Genomic DNA, 18,587 nt, shown 5'->3' on the forward strand with positions numbered 1-18,587 from the left:
TCTTTCAATCCATGCAAGTGGAGAGGTTTTAGGTTTTCGTTCCTTTCTTTCCTTCTTTTCTATTTTGGCTCTTCTGATTGTGAAGATTCTGAATTCTTTTTAGAAGAGAACAGACTAGAAGAAAATATTGTGGAAAGGATTGATGGTTCTGCTGCAGCTTTCTTTTCTTCTGAACTATTATTGGAATTTTCATTGCTTGGTGATTGTTGTTCACTGGATTGTGAGCTAGGGGTTTTTTCCTCAATTGTTGCTTTCTCGCTCGATTTCTTTTCTTGTTGCTCTGCAGCACTTCTTTTTGATGAACCTCCAACCATCCAAGAAAAAGGTGAAAATATTGTATCAATAATTGATGATTGCTCATTCTTTCCACTATCTCTTCGTTCCTTCTTTTCCTTCTTTGGTTTTTCAATAGTTGATTTTTCACTTTTTTCTATTGTTGGCTTGACCGAAAACCTCTCAGATCCTATAGAATCTCCTATTTCATTCTTTCCAATAACCAGAGTATCTCTCGGAGGAGATAAATGTTCATTCGATACATCTTCATACTCTATTACTTTTCCATTCCTAATTGATTTCATCAAATCCTGAGACTTTTTAATATAATCCACATCCTCATCGTTATCATTATTATGTACATATAAATTCTTCATATATTCTCCAACATGTTTATTATCGGATATTGATTTTTTATCCTCCAAATTATCTTCCGAATATTTATCATCAATGTTAGTCGCCTTCTTCTCTTCTTCCTCCATGACTGAAGAAACCTCATTCCGACTGATGAGAACGGAATTTAATAGGAATGGTGAGTCAATGAGCGTTGAGAAGGATGGTGTGAGAATAGCACGATTTGCTTGTTGTTGCTGGTGAGTGGAATCGTTAGTTTCAGACATTTTTTTTAATTTGTTTTTAAAATAATAACAATGTTATCGAATTTTTGTAAACTCTCGAATTGTTTATTGGAATTTTATCGAATTGATAAGATTCTTAATAACCTCACATGATTTTGACTATATTGTCTCAAAAATTTTGGTCTTGCTTTTTTTAACAAACACCATATCCACCACAACCACCACCATATCCATATCCTGCACCATAACCATAACCACCTCCATAACCACCTCCATAACCACCATAATATGGAACAGCTCCATAACCATAACCACCTCCGTAACCACCATAGTATGGGACACCATAACCTCCGTAACCACCATAATATGGAGCAGGGTAGTAACTACTGTAAGCATTATTATTACCATAGCTAGTTGGTCCAACGTAATTGCTTCCATAGCTTGAGTATGGATTTGAGCTAACTGCATTAATTTGATTACTGTAAGCTTGAGTATTTTGAGCATATTGATTGTAATTTCCTCCAGCAACTCCATAATTTTGACCAGCACCACCATTGTAACCATAATTGTTACCATAATTATTGGAAGAAGCACCACCACCATATCCACCATAGTATGGAATTGGAGCTACTGGTGGAACAGCATAACCATAACCACCTCCATAACCACCACCACCACCATAGTAACCACCACCAGAAGTACTTGCAGAATCCTTCTTTTCCTTGTCATCAGATGCATGAACTGCAACTGTTGCAATGAGAAGTGTTGCAATTGTAAATACAATGAATTGTTTAATCATATTTTTTTGAATTGTTGATTCGAATAGTGATGGAAATCGTGGACTTTTATAGTGTTGGAAAGGTTATGGTGAGTAAACATTGAAGGACAATGAACAAATCTCTATTTGGAAAGTTTGTTGATTATCGATTATTACTTTTATACTACATTCTCCAAAAAAGGTTTCGTTTAAAAATGCACAATTACTACAGAAACATTGTCTTTCGTTTTCTTTTCTAAGGCAGTTTGACAAAAATCGAAAGCAATTTCTTGGGAAGTTCTTGCCTTTTCAAATTTTAGTTCTTTGAACAAGTTTTCAACATTTTCATTGGTCAACTTGTCGAATAAACCATCACATGCTATTAAAACACTTCCATGCTTTCCAGAAATATCAATGAATCTAATTTCAGGAGTGGATATAATTACATCAACCTCTAAATTTGGTTTGTTCAAAGTTGTCTTTACAGCTGGTTGTTTGTATTGAAAATCTCCAAACTATTGTTGATGATTAAGAATTTGATTAAGAGTAATCGAGAATAGAACTTACAGTTCTAGAAGGGAGTGTATTCACAACCTTAACTCCAATTTGTTGCATTCTTTCCTTTTCATAATGAGCTTTGTGATCTCTTGACATGACTGTGCATTCACATTGATTATTACTTTCACCAACAAATACCAAAGCTCTGCAATCTCCCAAATTTGCACAATAAACTGACTCACTGGTAAGAAAACAAACATTTGCAGCAGCTCCACAACTTGGTTTGATCTTTGAAAACTTTTGCTTTTCAATAAAGAGTTTTAAATTCAAGTCAACTTGTTCAAATGCTCGGATAAGAGCTTGTTCAATTGTATCCGATTCTTTTAATTTTTCTTTTAAAATTGATTCCAAATTACGAGAAACATATTCAGCAACTTCAATTCCTCCATGCCCATCAATTACGCCAAATAACCCACCACAATAATCATTGTGCACATTTTTTTGTTTTTAAATTGTTCAATGTTCTCTGTTAAAGAGGACATTCCACCAAAGAACAGTCAAAAGTAAGAGAACAATGAAATCTTGGACATTGTGAAGAAAACATGATAGTTTAATGATGAGGGCCTGTATGATGGGAGCTACTTCAAGCTACCAAAATCAGTCCAAAGTAGAGTACAAAATTATTGACTATTGTTGATTGATTTCATGTTGAACTTCATATGTGGCATATTGTAATGCCTTATCGGTTTGTGAAATGGCTGCCAAAACAATTGGCAAGTCACCTCTCAAAGTTTTAGAAGCAAAATAGAGTGTCATGCCATCCCTTTGAACAGCTATCTCTATTAATTGGTTTGAATTGAAAAAATAACTTACCATTTAAAACAACTTCTCTATCATGTCTGAAATGATCTGGTACAAACTCGAGAGCTTTTGGATTAAGCTCGATCATATCTAATATGAATTGTTTTTGGGATTTAATTGACTCGGGAGTATACTTCAATGATCTGGCATCTTGAAAGACAGCTGCTGAAATGACAGTGAGATCTCTTTTAAGGGTTGGTGTGGCATATTGGATAGCTGTTCCCTTTTGATTTACAGCTAAAAATACCGTGTCGACATCGTCCTTCAAAGCATCAGATGCATATTTTAGACAAATGCCTTTAACATTCAATACTTTTGCCATGAATTCTTTGTTTGCTCTTAGTTCTACTCCTGCAAATTGAAGAGCATTCTCAAACACATCACCACAAGTTGTTGCTGCAAGATATGCCAATATTGGGTTCTTCTTCAAAGTAGTACTTGCATATTGAAGAGCCATTGGTCTGTTACGAATGGCCAATTCCACAATATCAAACTCATCTCTCAGTCTTTGAGAAATATGTTGCAATAGGAAACCATTTTGTTTTACAGCAGCCTTAGCAATATTTACATTGTCTTTGAGTGCAGCAGAGCATTCATGAAATGCTGAAGAATTATTTTGAATAGCACAAAGGGCAACCTCTTCATCATCCTTCAATGTATCATTGGCATATCTAAACAAGCTACCGTTCTGAGTTACCATAGCTTTGACTATTGTTTTAAAGTTACAACTACTTGGAATCTCTCTGTATGTATGGAATGAATATGGAAGACTTTCTCTCTGTAAAATGGAACCAATGTTGTAGTGAACATGATAAAAGTGTTTCTTCTTCATCTGAATCCAATTCTTAAAATTTACAATCTCACTATGTTTTGTATGTTTAAACCAGAGAGAGCCATTCTGTTTACACAAGTGTATGAGTGTTGAGCCATCTGAAGTTTCACCAATCTTGACTTGTTCACCTTCATCTCTCCATTCACTAATAGGTAGCAACATGTTTGAAACGTGAAGGAATTTGTTATGCCAACTTGCTCTTCCATCACTCAATTCTATGAGAAAGGTCTTTAAATGATATGGAAGAATAACTTGAAATTTTCTTTCGAGTTGTGTAATGAGTATTGGACTGACAGTGTCTTCGTTCAATGGTTTGAGAAGGCAAGAGTTTTCCAAATTCCATAGTCTGAACAAGTCTCTCTTCTCCACTTGCAAACAAGCTCTGTGAAAATCAATGCTCACCCACTCTGCAATCTTTCTCGAAGAATCTTCCATGAAATTGAATATAATTTCAATAATATCACTTGGTAAATGACAGGATGGAACACAAGCTTGTGGGCTTTCTGGTGATTCGATAATTGATGGAGCACACGAAGTAGATGTTGAATTAATCTCTAAATATTTTGTATGGATATTTTGATGTGAGCATGTTTGATTGTCTGCATGGTGTTTAATTCTCTTCTTTGTCATTGGGAAGCAACTATCAGGAAGCTTGCTATCGAGAGGAGTTATCAAATCATATTCCTTCTGACTATGGTCCAAATCATCCTCATGATGAGTTAATAATTCAGAATTGTGTTGTTCATCATCATAAACCTCTGAACATAATAGATTAACTTGAAAACCAGCTGATGCTCTTATTCTCTTCTTTACCTGTTGATGAGAACGATTGGGGAAAGGAATAATCACTTCGGGTCCTCTTTCATGATCCTTACGGCAATCCGTGAGTGTTAATGCTGTTGAATGATCATCATCTTTAATTGTATCAGTGTACTCTTCTTGTTGGTCAATGATTCTTCTTCCCACCAACAAACCGTGATGCTGCTTCCGTGCTGGTTGTGATGAAGCAGATGCTGTTGTTGTGGAGCCTCTGACAACATTCAAAGAATTGTATGGATTGTTTGTGGACATTTTATTGGAGTCAATTTTCAATAATTACCTCTTGGTTTTTATTGCTTCGTTCAAAGAATAATGGAGTGCTTTGTAAACCAATAAATTGGTACACGGTGTTGTTGTGATGGTGTGGATGGTGGTAATCTGGTAATGAGTGGTTCCTTTATAATGATGATGAATTGTTCAATATGGCACACCTATCAGCTACAAAAGGAAGGTATGAGAGTTTGAAAAGGCGCCAATAAAATTACACAAATCAATATTTACGCTTAAAGACTGTAGTTGATGTATTGAATCGTGAAAAATCATGCAGTGGTAGGCTCATTATTGTATTTAATGTTAAATACATAAATGAAAATGGTAATAGTATTTACAAAATGGAATTTATTAAAAAACAATTTGTGCTCTTATTTGATCTAAAACTGAAAGAATGGCTTGAATTTTCACAATTTGCATCTTTCTTTGGTTTCTAATCCAATTACTTTCTTTGAATTCAATCGAGTCCAGTTCAATTGTTAAATTCATTAATTCACCATCAAATCTTGTAAGTTGTTTCAGTATTTGATTAGAATCAACTACTACTGTTGATGATTTGTTATTTTCTCTATCAGAAACAAATTGATCGACTCGTGACAAAACATTTTCAATTTTGGTTGCAATATCGAACACCTTCACTCCATCATCTCCACCAAATCTTTCTTTCATTTTCTTAAGACGAATACTTTCCTTTTCAATATCTTCTGTTGGTAATTCATATCTACAAGTTGGACAGGTATTATGTTCATTCAACCATGTACTCACACAATCTTTATGGAAAACGTGACCACAAGGAAGTCTTATCAGTTCATCACATTCTTCAAAATCACAAATGCAAACAGCACATGATTGGTCACAGTGTTCACCACATTGTGTCATAATTTGTTTTCGGAGAGGTGACAATTTGTAAGTAGGTAATGATTCTAAAGCATTCTTTTTCGTTGGTGCCTTCTTATTGATTTGATCCTGTTGATATTGTTGGAAGGATTGATTGGCAAAATCTGACATGTTTACATTATCGAACAGATTGGAGAACGGAACATTATTCGAATATTGCATATCATTTGGTGAGAAGAACATTGTTAATGGCACACCATAGAAACAAAATTGTTGGTTTGTTTCTGGTTGCTGACGATGGTGATTACCATCTTGGATAAAAATTGGTAAATTGAATAGAATGTTAAACATTTTCTTTTGTAATATATTTGATCGCTTATTCACAACACCGCTTGTTGTCAATATTAAGATATTAAGACTTTTTTTTCAAGTTGGTTTTTCTTGTTTGTGTTTCGAATGGTCATTTTTAACGTTTTGAAAAATGCGACAAACTATTTTTATGCGCAAAGGATTTTCCTCAGCTCTCGGAATGTGAAGGAAAATCAACTTCCGAACCTCAGATTCCGAAACTTTTATTAAATTGAAGTCAATGGTCTTTTACGCTCACTAACAGTAAAGGACTGTAAAGTTGAATTTGGTTTCTTCTGAGATTATTCAAGAATATTGAGAAACGAAACCTTTTAGAAGGAAAAGCAAGGAGATAATTGTATTATGGATTGTTCTACAATGCTTTCAGAGAGAGATTGTTATTGGAATTGTTTTGGAATTAAAGATGTTGGAAACCTTACTCAATATCCTAAGAAAATCAGCTCCATAAGTTTACAAAAAGTTTGAGGTGGAATTGTTGAGGTTTTCGAGAACTCGTTTGTAGGTCTTGGCAGCTTTTTGATATCCCATATTGGCAGCTTTTTCGAATACTTTAATGGCCTCCATTTGATTTATATCTAAAAAGTAGCCACCTTGATAAAGACAAGCCAGTATATAAATGAAAACAGGAGAATTAGGATTGAATTGACATTGTGCAACGAGAGGTTTCAAAATAGTAAAGGCCAAATCGTCGTATTTTTCTTTCCATGCTAACTTGCCGGTCTTGTAATATGCAAAAGGTATTAAAAAGTTTCCAGTGCATGATTGCTTGTAGTGATAGCTCTGAATACATTCTTCTCATATCCATTTCTTCCCTTCTCATAATAATACCCCTCAATATAGGAGATGTAATATTGAGCATCTTGATAGGTTTTGCCAGTTTTTGAGAAACACTCCATTGCTTAACAGTTTAAATAAACCTATGCTTTTTCTCTCTATAAGATCACTATTTCTCTTAGTGTTTTATATCGTTTCCTCAATGCCCTGAAAAAGAATTTTCAATGAAAATTTACTGTTTGTTTCCAAGTTACAAATTCTGTGGTTTAAGAATGAAATCTTTGAATCTCTCCTTTCGAATATTTGGTTGAGGTTTTGGACATTTGATAATGGATGGTGATTAATTCTGGTTCATTGTCTTGAGCTGTTTGAATGTCAAATTACCAATCACCAATTCAGTCTTCAATGATGAGATGGAGAATCTGAAATGATTTAGACAGGATTGTTTGCTAATTAACCAATAAATTATGATCAAATTGAACTCAGTGGTACTGTAATAGTGAAAGGACTGCAAAGTTTCGTAAATATTGGGGTCATTCTAGAGTTCACGTTGTATTATTTGTGAACAATTTGAATAGTGAGAAACTAATCCTCATCTGGGCCTTTAACATCAGCAGTCCAATTACTCAAATTATCCCTCAATAATTGCAATATTAACGTTATCTCACTTGAAATGTCCTCACCAGATTCGATCAAAATCTCAAGTTCTTTCATAGCTTTTGAAAATGCTGTTTGTGCAATTTCCACAGCTTTTTCACACTCCCCTACAACCTCATATTTAAACACTGCCTGAGACAAAATCATTCCTAATCTAAGGGGATTCAGAATACTCAATTTAGTGGAAAATTCATTTGATATTTCATAACATTCCAATGATTTTCCCTTCCAATCCAGTCCAGAATTTTGATAATCAACTCGTGCAATATTTCTGTACAAGTCTCCTTTTTGTTTCCAATAATAAACACAATCTTCTACTGATTGATCTTCCAATTGTAGAATTTTATCTATTATTTCAATAATTTCAACTGTAATTTCAATACATTTTTCTTGTAAATTTTTCATAAATCGTTCAGTCAACTTGACATTATGAAATTCATTCTTTGTTTCTAGTCTATCTCTTATTGACAATACAACATGATGAGGAGTTGTATAACAAGCAATTACATTCTTATAGGCTACCAACAACAGGTTCCTCTCTTCATCAGTCGGTCGTGGTTGACTAGAGTTGAGAATTTGTAAAATCAAACTCTTTATTTCCACCATCATTTCTGCAAATAATATATTACTAATAGATCTTTGGTAAACTTGTACTCACCCTCATAAAGTTCCGTTTGTTCTAGAAATTTAATAACGAATAATTGATCGGAACGATAGTTAGTGTCAAGTGTTTGTTTTTGTGCCATTTTTTTGTAAAGTATCCAACATTTGACTTGCTGTTCATTCCTTTGCGTGAGTAAGAAAGCAGGATATGCTTTTCTGCCATAGAATTTAAAAAGCTGACCGTTATATTGTTGGCGCCACTTTTACATTCCCGCCTTTTAAAATCGTTGTTTTGTTATTGAAAAAATATTTTATCAAAACACATCAAAGAAATGCAACCACACCAATCCTCTTCTCCATCCTCTACCAACACGATGAACAAGGAGAATGAACATTTTCACTTTCCAACCATGCCTTCCAAGACGCGATCATCTAAAACATCATCACCAACCAACAGCAATACATCACCAACCTCTCAACAAGCCAAACTAAAATCTGGTCAAAAAGTTTTTCCTTTCCATGTGGCTTATGGTATTTCCCCATCACCATCATTATCAACATCATCAAATACACAAAAACCAAGTGGTATTCCTAAAGTTGTGCACAATAAGAAGATTTTCAGCACTCCAAGCTCTGCTAAAAGTACCCAAAGAAAAGCTCTGGGCACTTTGAGTAATCAAAAATCTAATCAACTCTCCAATCTGCAAAATATGCATGCCAACATTACCATTACTCCACCAGAAAAGTTTACTCCTCATCCACCATCACAACCAAGAATTGTTGAAGAAACAAATGAAATGGTTGATGACGTAGCTGTTGATTCACATACTGTTACTAAGGAAGTTCCAGATGCTGAAATGAAGACTACAGAGTCAACCACTGAACAAACTCAATCTACTACAACACAGGAATCATCAACTGGGGCTAAGAAATCTACATGGAAACTCCAAGATTTTGAAATTGGAAACTATCTTGGAAAGGGTAAATTTGGACAAGTATACCTTGCAAGAGAAAAGAGAACAAAATATATTGTAGCATTAAAGGTTCTAGATAAAGAACAATTAAAGAGAGAAGGTGTAGAACATCAAATCAGAAGAGAAATTGAAATTCAATCCCATCTCAGACACAAGAACATTTTGAGATTATATGGCTATTTCTATGATAGGCAAAAGGTATATTTGATTTTGGAATACGCAGCTGGAGGTGAATTATACAAACAATTACAAGAATGTAAACGTTTTTCTGAACCAGAAGCAGCTAGATACATTACAGGACTTGCCAAAGCTCTCAAATATTGTCATGACAGAAATGTCATTCACCGTGATAGTAAGTTTTCAATATTTCCAAGCAAAACAATTAACAAATACTAGTCAAACCTGAGAATTTATTGATGGACTCAAATCATGATGTAAAAATTGCTGATTTTGGTTGGAGTGTTCATGCACCAACCACAAGAAGAACAACACTTTGTGGAACTTTGGATTATTTACCTCCTGAAATGGTTGAAGGAAGAGAACATGATTCAACAGTTGACTTGTGGTGTTTGGGAGTATTGTGTTATGAATTCTTAGTTGGTGAACCACCATTCATGGCTCCAACACAAGAAGAAACATTTAAGAAAATTAAGGATGTTGATTTACGATTCCCACCTTTCGTTTCTATTGATGCTCAAGATTTAATCAGTAGATTACTTGTCAAGGATACTTTGCAAAGAATGTCATTGACAGAATTATTTGAACATCCGTGGATTGTTAATAATTGCCCCGCCCAATAAATTGTTTTTCTTTTTAATTAAATTATTAATAATTTAAAAAAAATGACCACTAGCAAACAGTTTACGTTGCCATCAACGCCTTCTCTGGCATATTTTGAGTGCCTTCTTGATTCTTTTCCGGATGCAATTTTGAATACTATTGTGGATATAACAAAAGGAACAGATTCCAATTTTGATCAATACGAATCTGAAAAATATGTTGTGGTTAACAGAATTATTAAACACTCCGTTAGAGCTGGTAGGTTTACAAAAAACTAATAATTTTAATGTGATTTTAGGATTTCGTATTTTTTCCCACTCTCTTGATAACGAAATGCTAAACACACTAATCCATATTTATAGACCATATCTAGAATCACGACATTCCAAAGCACAATTGGAATCAAGATATTTGATATTTAAGAAAGAAATAGTTTCAGATATTTGGTGTCTGTTAGGTTTTGATAGATTTCTTCAAAATTTACCAATAGAAATAATTCACAAATTGTGTGAAGCTTTTGGATTTACTGAGGATGTAAATGATAAAGAAAGTTTAGAGCTAGCACTTAAAGAGGAGATATTGATTATCGGATTTTGCGAAATTATTCGCAAACAAGAGTTAAAAATTCTTAATGCAGCTCTCACATCTGTTAGAGAAAATTTTAAATCATTATTTGATCAATATCCATTTTTTGAGGATTCGTATTGTGTTTCAGATTATTTTGATGAGCAAGCGTATGCTTTATTCTTTCTTTCATTCAGTTTTCCTCATATAAGAAAGGAATTTATTGATTATATTCAAAACTCTGAGCAAATACTGAAAAAGCTTAATAATAGATCATTGAAGAAAATTCAAGCCCTCTCATTTACCAATGGTCAATCAGAAGAATTGGTAACATCATCTGAAAAGGATGTCCTTCAATTACTTGCAAAAAATCACACAAAGCAAGACAAAAATACAGAGAAGGGTGTCAAGGAAGAAAAAAATACAAAGAAAGAGAAAAATGATAAGAAACAAGAAAAATCAGCGGAGAAGCATGAAAAAGAAAAGAAAGTCAATAATATTAGTGAGCCATCTGTGTCAACTATCCCAACTAAAACCTCCAACAGAAACGATAGTAAACCTTTTGCCTCACCTAATGAAAAGAGTTCAGACGAGGATTCAGAAGAAACCTCAAACGAACCAACCTTTCCATCAAGTAAAGGAAGGGTTAAAATTGAAAAGGGTGTAACAGCAACTGAAATTTACACCAACTATTCAGCCAAAGAGATTTATGATATTTGTAAACTATTGAAAATCAAACTTGCAGGTAACAGTACTGAGCGAACAAGACGAATTGTTAAATTCCTAAATGATGGAATAGTAGAAGCTAAACGTAAGAGAAAACGCAGTGCATCCTCCAAATATGCATCCTCCAAAAAATCAAAATAAATTATTAACACTCCAAATTGATTTACCAACTTTACAAAAAAATGTTAAAACGCCCTGCAGCATCAATTCTAAATTTGAAACGAAGCTTTATCTTCAAATCCCTACCAGCACTTCACTACTCAATTACGAATTTTAAAATGAACTTGCAAATATCAAATCCCAACTTGAACCAATTCATTTCCGAAGAGGTTCCTTCAAGTTCATGCTTACTAGCCAGTGATCTTCACACGAAGCAGCATAATATTAATGATAATAATTTTATTATAAATACAACAACAGCAGAGAGTGATGAACTTCCGAATATTCTTTCAAAATTAAAAAAAATGAAACAATTGATATTTTTGGGTACAAGTTCTGGTGTGCCAACACCTTTGAGAAATGTCAGCAGTTGTGGTTTGCAATTGGATAACGGAGAAGTTTATTTGATTGATTCCGGAGAAGGAACACAACAGCAATTACAAGTATGTTTATAATTTATTGATCATGATGCTAATTGATTGCTATACCAATATATGAAAAGTATTTTGAAATCTGGTAAAATTACAAGAATATTCATTACCCATTTGCATGGTGATCACTGTTATGGATTGCCTGGACTTTTGTGTACATTATCCGGAAATAATCCTGTAACTAGAACTATTCTTCCGATTGTTGGACCTGTTGGATTGAAGAATTTCCTTCGTCAAACACTTTCATTGAGTGATGCCCATTTGAATTTCAGATTGGATATTCATGAAATTGTTCCACCAGAAATGACAGAAGAACAAGTTAAAAAGTATGATGAACAATGCATTGCTCCACTTGCTTGTGAATATGATAGTGAAAATTGTTCAGAACCACCAAAGAGTGCAGGATCTTTTATTTATTTGAATAAGGAAACAAATTCTTACCCAGTTTTTGATTTGACTCAAACTGATGCTGGATTGACTGTTCAAGCTGCACCAATTTTGCATCGAGTTTTCTGTGTTGGGTATGTGTTTACTGAAAATGACAAACCTGGTAAATTGGACATGGAAAAGTGTAAACAACTTGGAGTTCCTAAAGGACCAATGCTTGGAAAAATTAAGAATGGCCAAACAATTACTTTGGATAATGGAACTGTTATCAAACCAGAAGACGTTGTTGGACCAACTATTAAGGGTAAAAAGTTAGTAATGCTTGGAGATACTCATAATCCTGAAGGAATTGCCACAATTGCTAGGGATTGCACTCTTTTGGTTCACGAAAGTACCTTGGAGGATAACATGAAAGAACTTGCAATTGATCGTGGACATTCTGTACCGTCAATGGCTGCTAATTTTGCGATCTCAATCAATGCAGCTCGTTTAATTCTTACCCATTTCTCTGCTCGTTACGTTGACGAAAACAAACCAGAAAGTGAATTACACGAAAACGAAGTATCAGTCTCTCTCTTGAGAAAGCAAGCTCAACAAGTATTTGCCAATGTAGAGTTGGCTTCTGATTTTGCTGTCTTTACCATTTAAAGAATCTAAAATAAAATTAATTTATTCACAAGTTTCATTTCTTTATTTACAATATTTACACTTAGTTGAACTTAATGCTTAGAGAGTTTTGGCCAAATACAAACTCCAGAAGAAACCAATAATGTTGAAGAAGAGTACAACAAGGTCTGGAGGGCTAGAACTCAAAACAACAATAGTAGCAAGTGGCCAAAGCATATAACCTGATTTCAAAGTGGTATAGAAATCACGTTTCAAGTTGGCCAAAGCCTTATCTACCACAAAAGCTCTTGATTCAACAAAGGCCAAAACAACAATATAAAAAGCATTGATGAATGGAGCATAAACAGCTTGATCAATTAAGGTAGGAACCAATGCAAACTTTTCAATGGTTGGGTTGCAAACGATTGGTCTCAACGATTTGATTTCCTTCAAATAATCCATAATATTATCCAAAAAACCATACCAAAAGTGAGAACAAGCAGAGCTGCATCCTCCTGTAATTGTAAAATTAATAACTGAATTCCAATCAATTTCTGTCTTTTTCTTGATAAACTTTTGGCTTACAATATTAGCAATAAAAGTAATAAGAGCAGCTGTAATTGATTTAACTGCGACTGGTGGGTACTTTTCCATTAACATTTTGTAAAAATTCAATATTTTCTTTAATTGATCGGCAAGAGAGTTTGACTTTCTACGAGAAGGATCACCTTTAATAATATTAATTCGGGTTCTCTTTTCTTCTCCTTTACCCTCTGATTTAATATCAATAACATCCGTTTGATCGTCTTGACTCATTTTTTTATTATTAATTTTTAAATAAAAAACCAAAGTACTAGAAGGCGCCAATACGTAATTTCCTTACTAGAAGGTTTTGATTTTCAAACATTTTGACAAGTTGAGTACCTACCTTCTTACAATATTTTCTTTTCCGAAATTACTTTCTTTCTAGCACAAAAGAAGACACAATCATAAACTGTTTGTCTCATGATTTTTCTTGTGTTTCCAAATGATGAAATGTAGGTGTTCTTAATATTGACCTTTTCATTTACAATTTCAAATCCCATTCCCTCCATTACTGATTTAATTTCCTCATAAGTTAATTCAATAGAAAATCCATTATCTCCCATTTCATGATAATGCCACAATAATGGTCCCAAATTAATCCAATATCCTCCCTCTTTCAATGAATGAAATATAGTGTTAAGGTAATCAAAAATATTTTTAGCAGTGTCAATAAAGAAGCAAGTTGCAATACAGTCCCAAGATTCCTTCTGCGATTCATTCTTGTATACGTCCACAAAATCACCAGCAACCATTGAAAAATCTACACCCTCTTTTAATTCTAATCCAGGATGTACATCTGGTATATTGAAAGAATAGAGCTGATCCGTCCTAGAATAGAGATCAGTAAGATGTGTAACGAATGGATAAATTTGAAATTGTTCTATTCTTCTCTGATTGTTTTCTTCAAATATTTTGTAAGGATGATTCAAAATAAAATTACTAGCTAGCAACATTTGAAATGAGAATTCATTACCTTGACTGGCATATCCCAATCTAGCAATTTCCCATGTCAAACGGCCGAGACCAGCTCCAGGAGTGAGCACTCGATACTTGTTAGTTTCTCCAAAAAGAGGAAGTACTCTTTGCAATTCATCGATTATGAGTTGGTAACTTTCATTTCTTTCGAATGCACCTTCTGCACTCCAGTCTCTAGCAAACTGTTTGACAGTTGAAGATACCTTATCATAATCCTCAGATGATAAAATACTTTCAATATCATCATTTCTAAATTGATATGCTGGAATGTCAACCTCCATTACTCTTGGCCTCATATCAAGAGCAATACTTGATGCATCATTACTCTCCAGAGGTTTATCATTAATTTGTTGTTCCGAAAATCCAAGAGAATGAGAGTCCAATATTTTCAATATCAAATTGTCATAATTTTTCTGGATGGCTTCCTTCATTTGTCTGAATTTTTCAAAATGGTCCGGTAATACTGTTTTTACGTCAGTATAGGCTTTACTATTTCCCAAATTTTGATTCCAAACTTGTCTGAAAAATTGAATTTTCCTATCAAAATACTTGAAATAATACTTTTCATATCTTGAGAAGGCTATCAAAACTTTGGAAAAAACAAAATCTTCACTTTCCAAATCCTCTTGCATTAATTCCTCATTCGACATGATAATAGAGCCGGGTATCCATCTCGAATGTTGATTGTGTTCTTCACTTTCCGAACCTTCTGCATGATGGTGAGAATCACAACAATGATGAGACATTTTTTGTTACTTTTCAAACCCATAATCTCCAATATTTTAAAAATAAAAATGATAAAGGAGCTTGCACTGTAATGGGGTCGAGCTTAAGCTGATGATACAATCTTTGCAACCGACTGTTGAAGGACGATACTCTTAGCAATATGGATCAACCATCTGATCAAGAGAAAGAATTTTAATTTTTAAAAAATGATTAAACGGAAGTGTTTGAAGGAGGAGGCTAGCATTGTTTGGAACGAGAGAATAGAAGAAAGAAGATTGCAAATATTGAAAAAACGATTATTGTTGAAGGAACAAATTTTGGAGGAAATTAGAGAAAGTGGGGATGAGGAATTGGAAATGTCGGGAAGTAAAAAGAAAAAGCCTTTGGAAAAAACTATCACAAAGTTTGTTAAAAAGCATAGACTTTTGCCTTTGATGCAAGAGGAGTATTTACTTCCGAATGATGAATTTACTTGTGAAACTGATGACCAAATGCTACGATTAGTATTTGATAAGAATAACTGGAATGAAAATGACTGGTATTTGTTGTATAGGCCACAAGGGAGGAGAGTATTGGTAATATCTAACAATATGTATACATTTGTTGTGGAAATGAAAGCTAAAGAGAATAATTTATTTATCAAAAAATATCTTTCAGTTTTACAAAGTATTGGAGGAAAACGTCAGTCTTTTACAATATTAGATGCTATTTTATACGAAACTAATGAAGAGAAGAAGCTTTATATACTTGATCTAATTGCTTGGAATGGGCATTATTTTAGCTCTAACCCAGCCGAGTTTAGATTTTATTGGCTCACCCAAAAATGGAGGGAGGATCTCAACGACAATATGTACACTAAAGATCAGATAGATATGGAGCTTTGTGAAAGGATTTCCCTCAACGAATTTTTTGCCAATGTTGACAAATACCATCCAAATTATGAAACAGATGGTCTATATCTTTATCATAAGGAAGGGGATTACGTTCATGAGACCTCTCCTTTCTTATTAGTATTTAGAACTTTTAATAATTGCACGTATTTGAAAGAGTTAATGCAATCAGGAATATTCACATTCAAAATGATGTATGAAAAGCATGATTCACTGGCAAGTATTAAAATTGGCCAATTAGAAGTTAAGGTTGGAGTTTTACCTCATATTGAAACTAAATCTGTTGTAAAAGTTAAATTAAGGCTAAAACAAAATGTTATGGTAGATGATGATATTCAATCGGATAATTTTGAAATTATTTCTATTGAAGAGGATCCACTTTTTAAAATAATTGGAAAAGGAGAAGGGGAAAGCTATTGTGATACTTTTGGAAAAGTGCTTTTTTACTTATCTATTCAAAATTTACAAAATGATGCAATGATACTTTAAGCAAACGTTCCTATTTCCATATCCTCACTAACCTCTGACATGTCGATAACATTTGCCATATCATATTGTGAACTCTCTTCTTGAACGGGCACTCCTTCATCAACTTGGGAAATATCTCTCGGAATTGGTAGATTAGCAATTTCAGTCAACCACTTTTCATTATAGAGGAAATATTTTTTCCTCTTAATGATATCTGTCCACTGACCATCACATTCACAAATTATATCAAGCATCATATCAGATGTTGAGGCAATTTGTTCATTCTCGTCTTGATATAACTCTATAATAACCTTGATAATATGGTGCTGACTCATTAAACCTTCCCTTGTTGGTCCAAATAAAAGCATCTTGTAGAATGTGTACATGGTTTGTAAAACTATTTCATCATCTTCTTGTTTTTCAATAAATATATTACATAAGGTAATTATCATTGGAGAATTGGCTACTAAAGCTGCTGATTCATCATCAGAAATTGCATTACCAAGAAGAATAATTGATTCTAACAGAATATCATCATCTTTGTCGCCTTCCACATTGGTTAACGAGTTAACAAGGCTGCTTCTTGTTTTTACCCCCTTTTTCAAGAAATTGAATAAGAAAGCAACCAAATCAAATTGTTTGAATAGCTGAGAAAATGAAATAACATTCGAGTTACTCATATTTCCCAACATACCCAGTAATTCTACAACCAATTCATCATTTTCCGCCTTAGAACAAATACCTAGGATGTCATTTACAAATGGCTTGAATTGAATAGCCAGTTGAGTATGCTGAGAAATATTTCTAATCATCTTGGCTAAGAAAGGATCTCTTGTCCTCACCAATCTCTCCAATAATCTTGTAAGACCATTATTGTGCAAACACATTTTAACAGCCAATTGTTCTTGAAGTGTAACATTGATGGCTAAGGCAATTAATTCCTTGCTGACTCTTGTACCAGGATATTCTGCAACAAATTCCAAAAGAATAAATGGGAGAGTATCAGAGGAAATTCTCAATTTTGAAAATTCTTCATCTTGACTCAATTGATACAACAGCTTTACACAGTATTCAAAGTGGTCTGGGAACCGAAGTAACTCTATGAATTTAGGAACCAAAGGAATGACATCCTTTCTTAATTGAGGATCGAAGGTAACATTGACAATCAATCTCATACTTTCATTCAACAAAATAATGTTGTCATATTGGAAAATATCTTCAAATTTAAACATAAGTCCAGCGTCCAACATTTCCCTTCTGTTTTCTTGGAATATACTAAGTTTCCTCAAAAATGTTACTAGAACACAAAGCAGTTCAGGGTTTTCACTATCTAGAGCATTGACCAAGTTTGGAATCAATCCTCTCTTCTTCATTTTGGATTCTATGTCAATGTTCTCTGCTAAATTCAATAAAATTCTAAAGCAAACATAAAGAAGATTCTCTTGTTTGGTTATCATACCTCCAACTTTCTTATTTTCATTCTTATTTTCCTTCTTCTTTAACATTTTTTCTCTTCTTTTTTCCTCATAGGCAATTGCTTCCATCACTACAACTCCAACCTTGAATTTGGTGATTATTTCATGAAATTGAGAAAAATGGGAAAAACTATAAAACACATAGAGTATATTAATCATCAAGTCCATACTCTTTTTTCCTTCCTCCCTCAATGTTCTTCCGAGTAAGTTTAATAATTGTTCTATTTCGTTGTTCCACCTCAACTAATTCCTAATGTTATTTACTTACCATGAGACACTAGGTACTGTAAATTCACTGGATTTTTCGAGAGCATCATTATATAATAAGATGCCTTGACCTTAGGAGTCAAATCACCATGCTCATAAAACATTTCGAGATACCTATCTAGTTGATCGATAGAAATGTATTCCTCTCCCGGGTTGTTGTTTGATGAGGCGCTTTGTACCCTACTCATTTTTTATTGGAAGTACTTGTAATTACTCGTGAATAACTGTTTGGCGGGATTCATCAACAGACATAAGAAATCCAAATTGGTGGTAGTTTAGTTCTTCTTCAGCTCACAATGACCCTCCACAGAGATAACATTCACTCATATTGAGAAGAGAGCAACTTGTAAAAACAGGATGAATGTTTCTCACCCTTCGTTCTACTCATAAACGAACATGCAACACTTATGAAGTTGATTGTATTTCCTTTTGTTGTCAAAAAAGCG

At 33.8% G+C, this 18,587-nt stretch overlaps 11 protein-coding genes across 11 annotated transcripts; 3 read left to right on the plus strand and 8 right to left on the minus strand.

The window, feature by feature from the left end:
• Window positions 1-59: 59 nt before the first annotated feature.
• On the minus strand, window positions 60-893 carry NAEGRDRAFT_48911 (uncharacterized protein; the record flags this gene model as incomplete). The annotated part of the gene is made up of 1 exon (XM_002677592.1): window positions 60-893. One exon carries the CDS (start codon window positions 891-893, stop codon window positions 60-62), a length of 834 nt encoding a protein of 277 aa, XP_002677638.1.
• A 151-nt stretch (window positions 894-1,044) lies between these two features.
• NAEGRDRAFT_67303 (uncharacterized protein) lies at window positions 1,045-1,650 on the minus strand (the record flags this gene model as incomplete). The annotated part of the gene is made up of 1 exon (XM_002677593.1): window positions 1,045-1,650. One exon carries the CDS (start codon window positions 1,648-1,650, stop codon window positions 1,045-1,047), a length of 606 nt encoding a protein of 201 aa, XP_002677639.1.
• Window positions 1,651-1,817: 167 nt separating this feature from the next.
• Window positions 1,818-4,874, minus strand: NAEGRDRAFT_79666 (serine/threonine phosphatase; the record flags this gene model as incomplete). Its single annotated transcript, XM_002677594.1, has 4 exons — window positions 2,980-4,874; window positions 2,821-2,945; window positions 2,176-2,403; window positions 1,818-2,123 (listed from the first exon to the last, which is right to left on the minus strand). Exons 1-4 carry the CDS (start codon window positions 4,868-4,870, stop codon window positions 1,818-1,820), a joined length of 2,550 nt encoding a protein of 849 aa, XP_002677640.1. The 5' UTR covers window positions 4,871-4,874.
• A 710-nt stretch (window positions 4,875-5,584) lies between these two features.
• NAEGRDRAFT_5673 (uncharacterized protein) lies at window positions 5,585-5,758 on the minus strand (the record flags this gene model as incomplete). The annotated part of the gene is made up of 1 exon (XM_002677595.1): window positions 5,585-5,758. A coding segment is annotated over one exon (174 nt), but the record flags the coding sequence as incomplete, so codon positions are not given.
• Window positions 5,759-7,083: 1,325 nt separating this feature from the next.
• NAEGRDRAFT_79667 (14-3-3 protein-like protein) lies at window positions 7,084-8,134 on the minus strand (the record flags this gene model as incomplete). The annotated part of the gene is made up of 1 exon (XM_002677596.1): window positions 7,084-8,134. One exon carries the CDS (start codon window positions 8,132-8,134, stop codon window positions 7,454-7,456), a length of 681 nt encoding a protein of 226 aa, XP_002677642.1. The 3' UTR covers window positions 7,084-7,453.
• Window positions 8,135-8,985: 851 nt separating this feature from the next.
• Window positions 8,986-9,902, plus strand: NAEGRDRAFT_33447 (uncharacterized protein; the record flags this gene model as incomplete). Its single annotated transcript, XM_002677506.1, has 2 exons — window positions 8,986-9,454; window positions 9,499-9,902. The coding sequence occupies 2 exons, from the start codon at window positions 8,986-8,988 to the stop codon at window positions 9,900-9,902; spliced, it is 873 nt and encodes a 290-aa protein (XP_002677552.1).
• Window positions 9,903-10,215: 313 nt separating this feature from the next.
• On the plus strand, window positions 10,216-11,313 carry NAEGRDRAFT_67308 (uncharacterized protein; the record flags this gene model as incomplete). Its single annotated transcript, XM_002677507.1, has 1 exon — window positions 10,216-11,313. The coding sequence occupies one exon, from the start codon at window positions 10,216-10,218 to the stop codon at window positions 11,311-11,313; it is 1,098 nt and encodes a 365-aa protein (XP_002677553.1).
• Window positions 11,314-11,825: 512 nt separating this feature from the next.
• Window positions 11,826-12,797, plus strand: NAEGRDRAFT_79668 (beta-lactamase superfamily III protein; the record flags this gene model as incomplete). Its single annotated transcript, XM_002677508.1, has 1 exon — window positions 11,826-12,797. One exon carries the CDS (start codon window positions 11,826-11,828, stop codon window positions 12,795-12,797), a length of 972 nt encoding a protein of 323 aa, XP_002677554.1.
• Window positions 12,798-12,875: 78 nt separating this feature from the next.
• On the minus strand, window positions 12,876-13,571 carry NAEGRDRAFT_33383 (uncharacterized protein; the record flags this gene model as incomplete). Its single annotated transcript, XM_002677597.1, has 1 exon — window positions 12,876-13,571. One exon carries the CDS (start codon window positions 13,569-13,571, stop codon window positions 12,876-12,878), a length of 696 nt encoding a protein of 231 aa, XP_002677643.1.
• Window positions 13,572-13,714: 143 nt separating this feature from the next.
• Window positions 13,715-14,530, minus strand: NAEGRDRAFT_1820 (uncharacterized protein; the record flags this gene model as incomplete). Its single annotated transcript, XM_002677598.1, has 1 exon — window positions 13,715-14,530. A coding segment is annotated over one exon (816 nt), but the record flags the coding sequence as incomplete, so codon positions are not given.
• Window positions 14,531-16,360: 1,830 nt separating this feature from the next.
• NAEGRDRAFT_79669 (uncharacterized protein) lies at window positions 16,361-18,052 on the minus strand. Its single transcript, XM_002677599.1, has one exon. It carries the CDS (start codon window positions 18,040-18,042, stop codon window positions 16,417-16,419), a length of 1,626 nt encoding a protein of 541 aa, XP_002677645.1. The 5' UTR covers window positions 18,043-18,052; the 3' UTR covers window positions 16,361-16,416.
• Window positions 18,053-18,587: the final 535 nt, after the last annotated feature.

The sequence above is a fragment of the Naegleria gruberi genome (genome assembly GCF_000004985.1).
Source record: "Naegleria gruberi genomic scaffold NAEGRscaffold_22, whole genome shotgun sequence".
In the NCBI taxonomy this organism is placed as follows: domain Eukaryota; phylum Heterolobosea; class Eutetramitea; order Acrasida; family Naegleriidae; genus Naegleria; species Naegleria gruberi.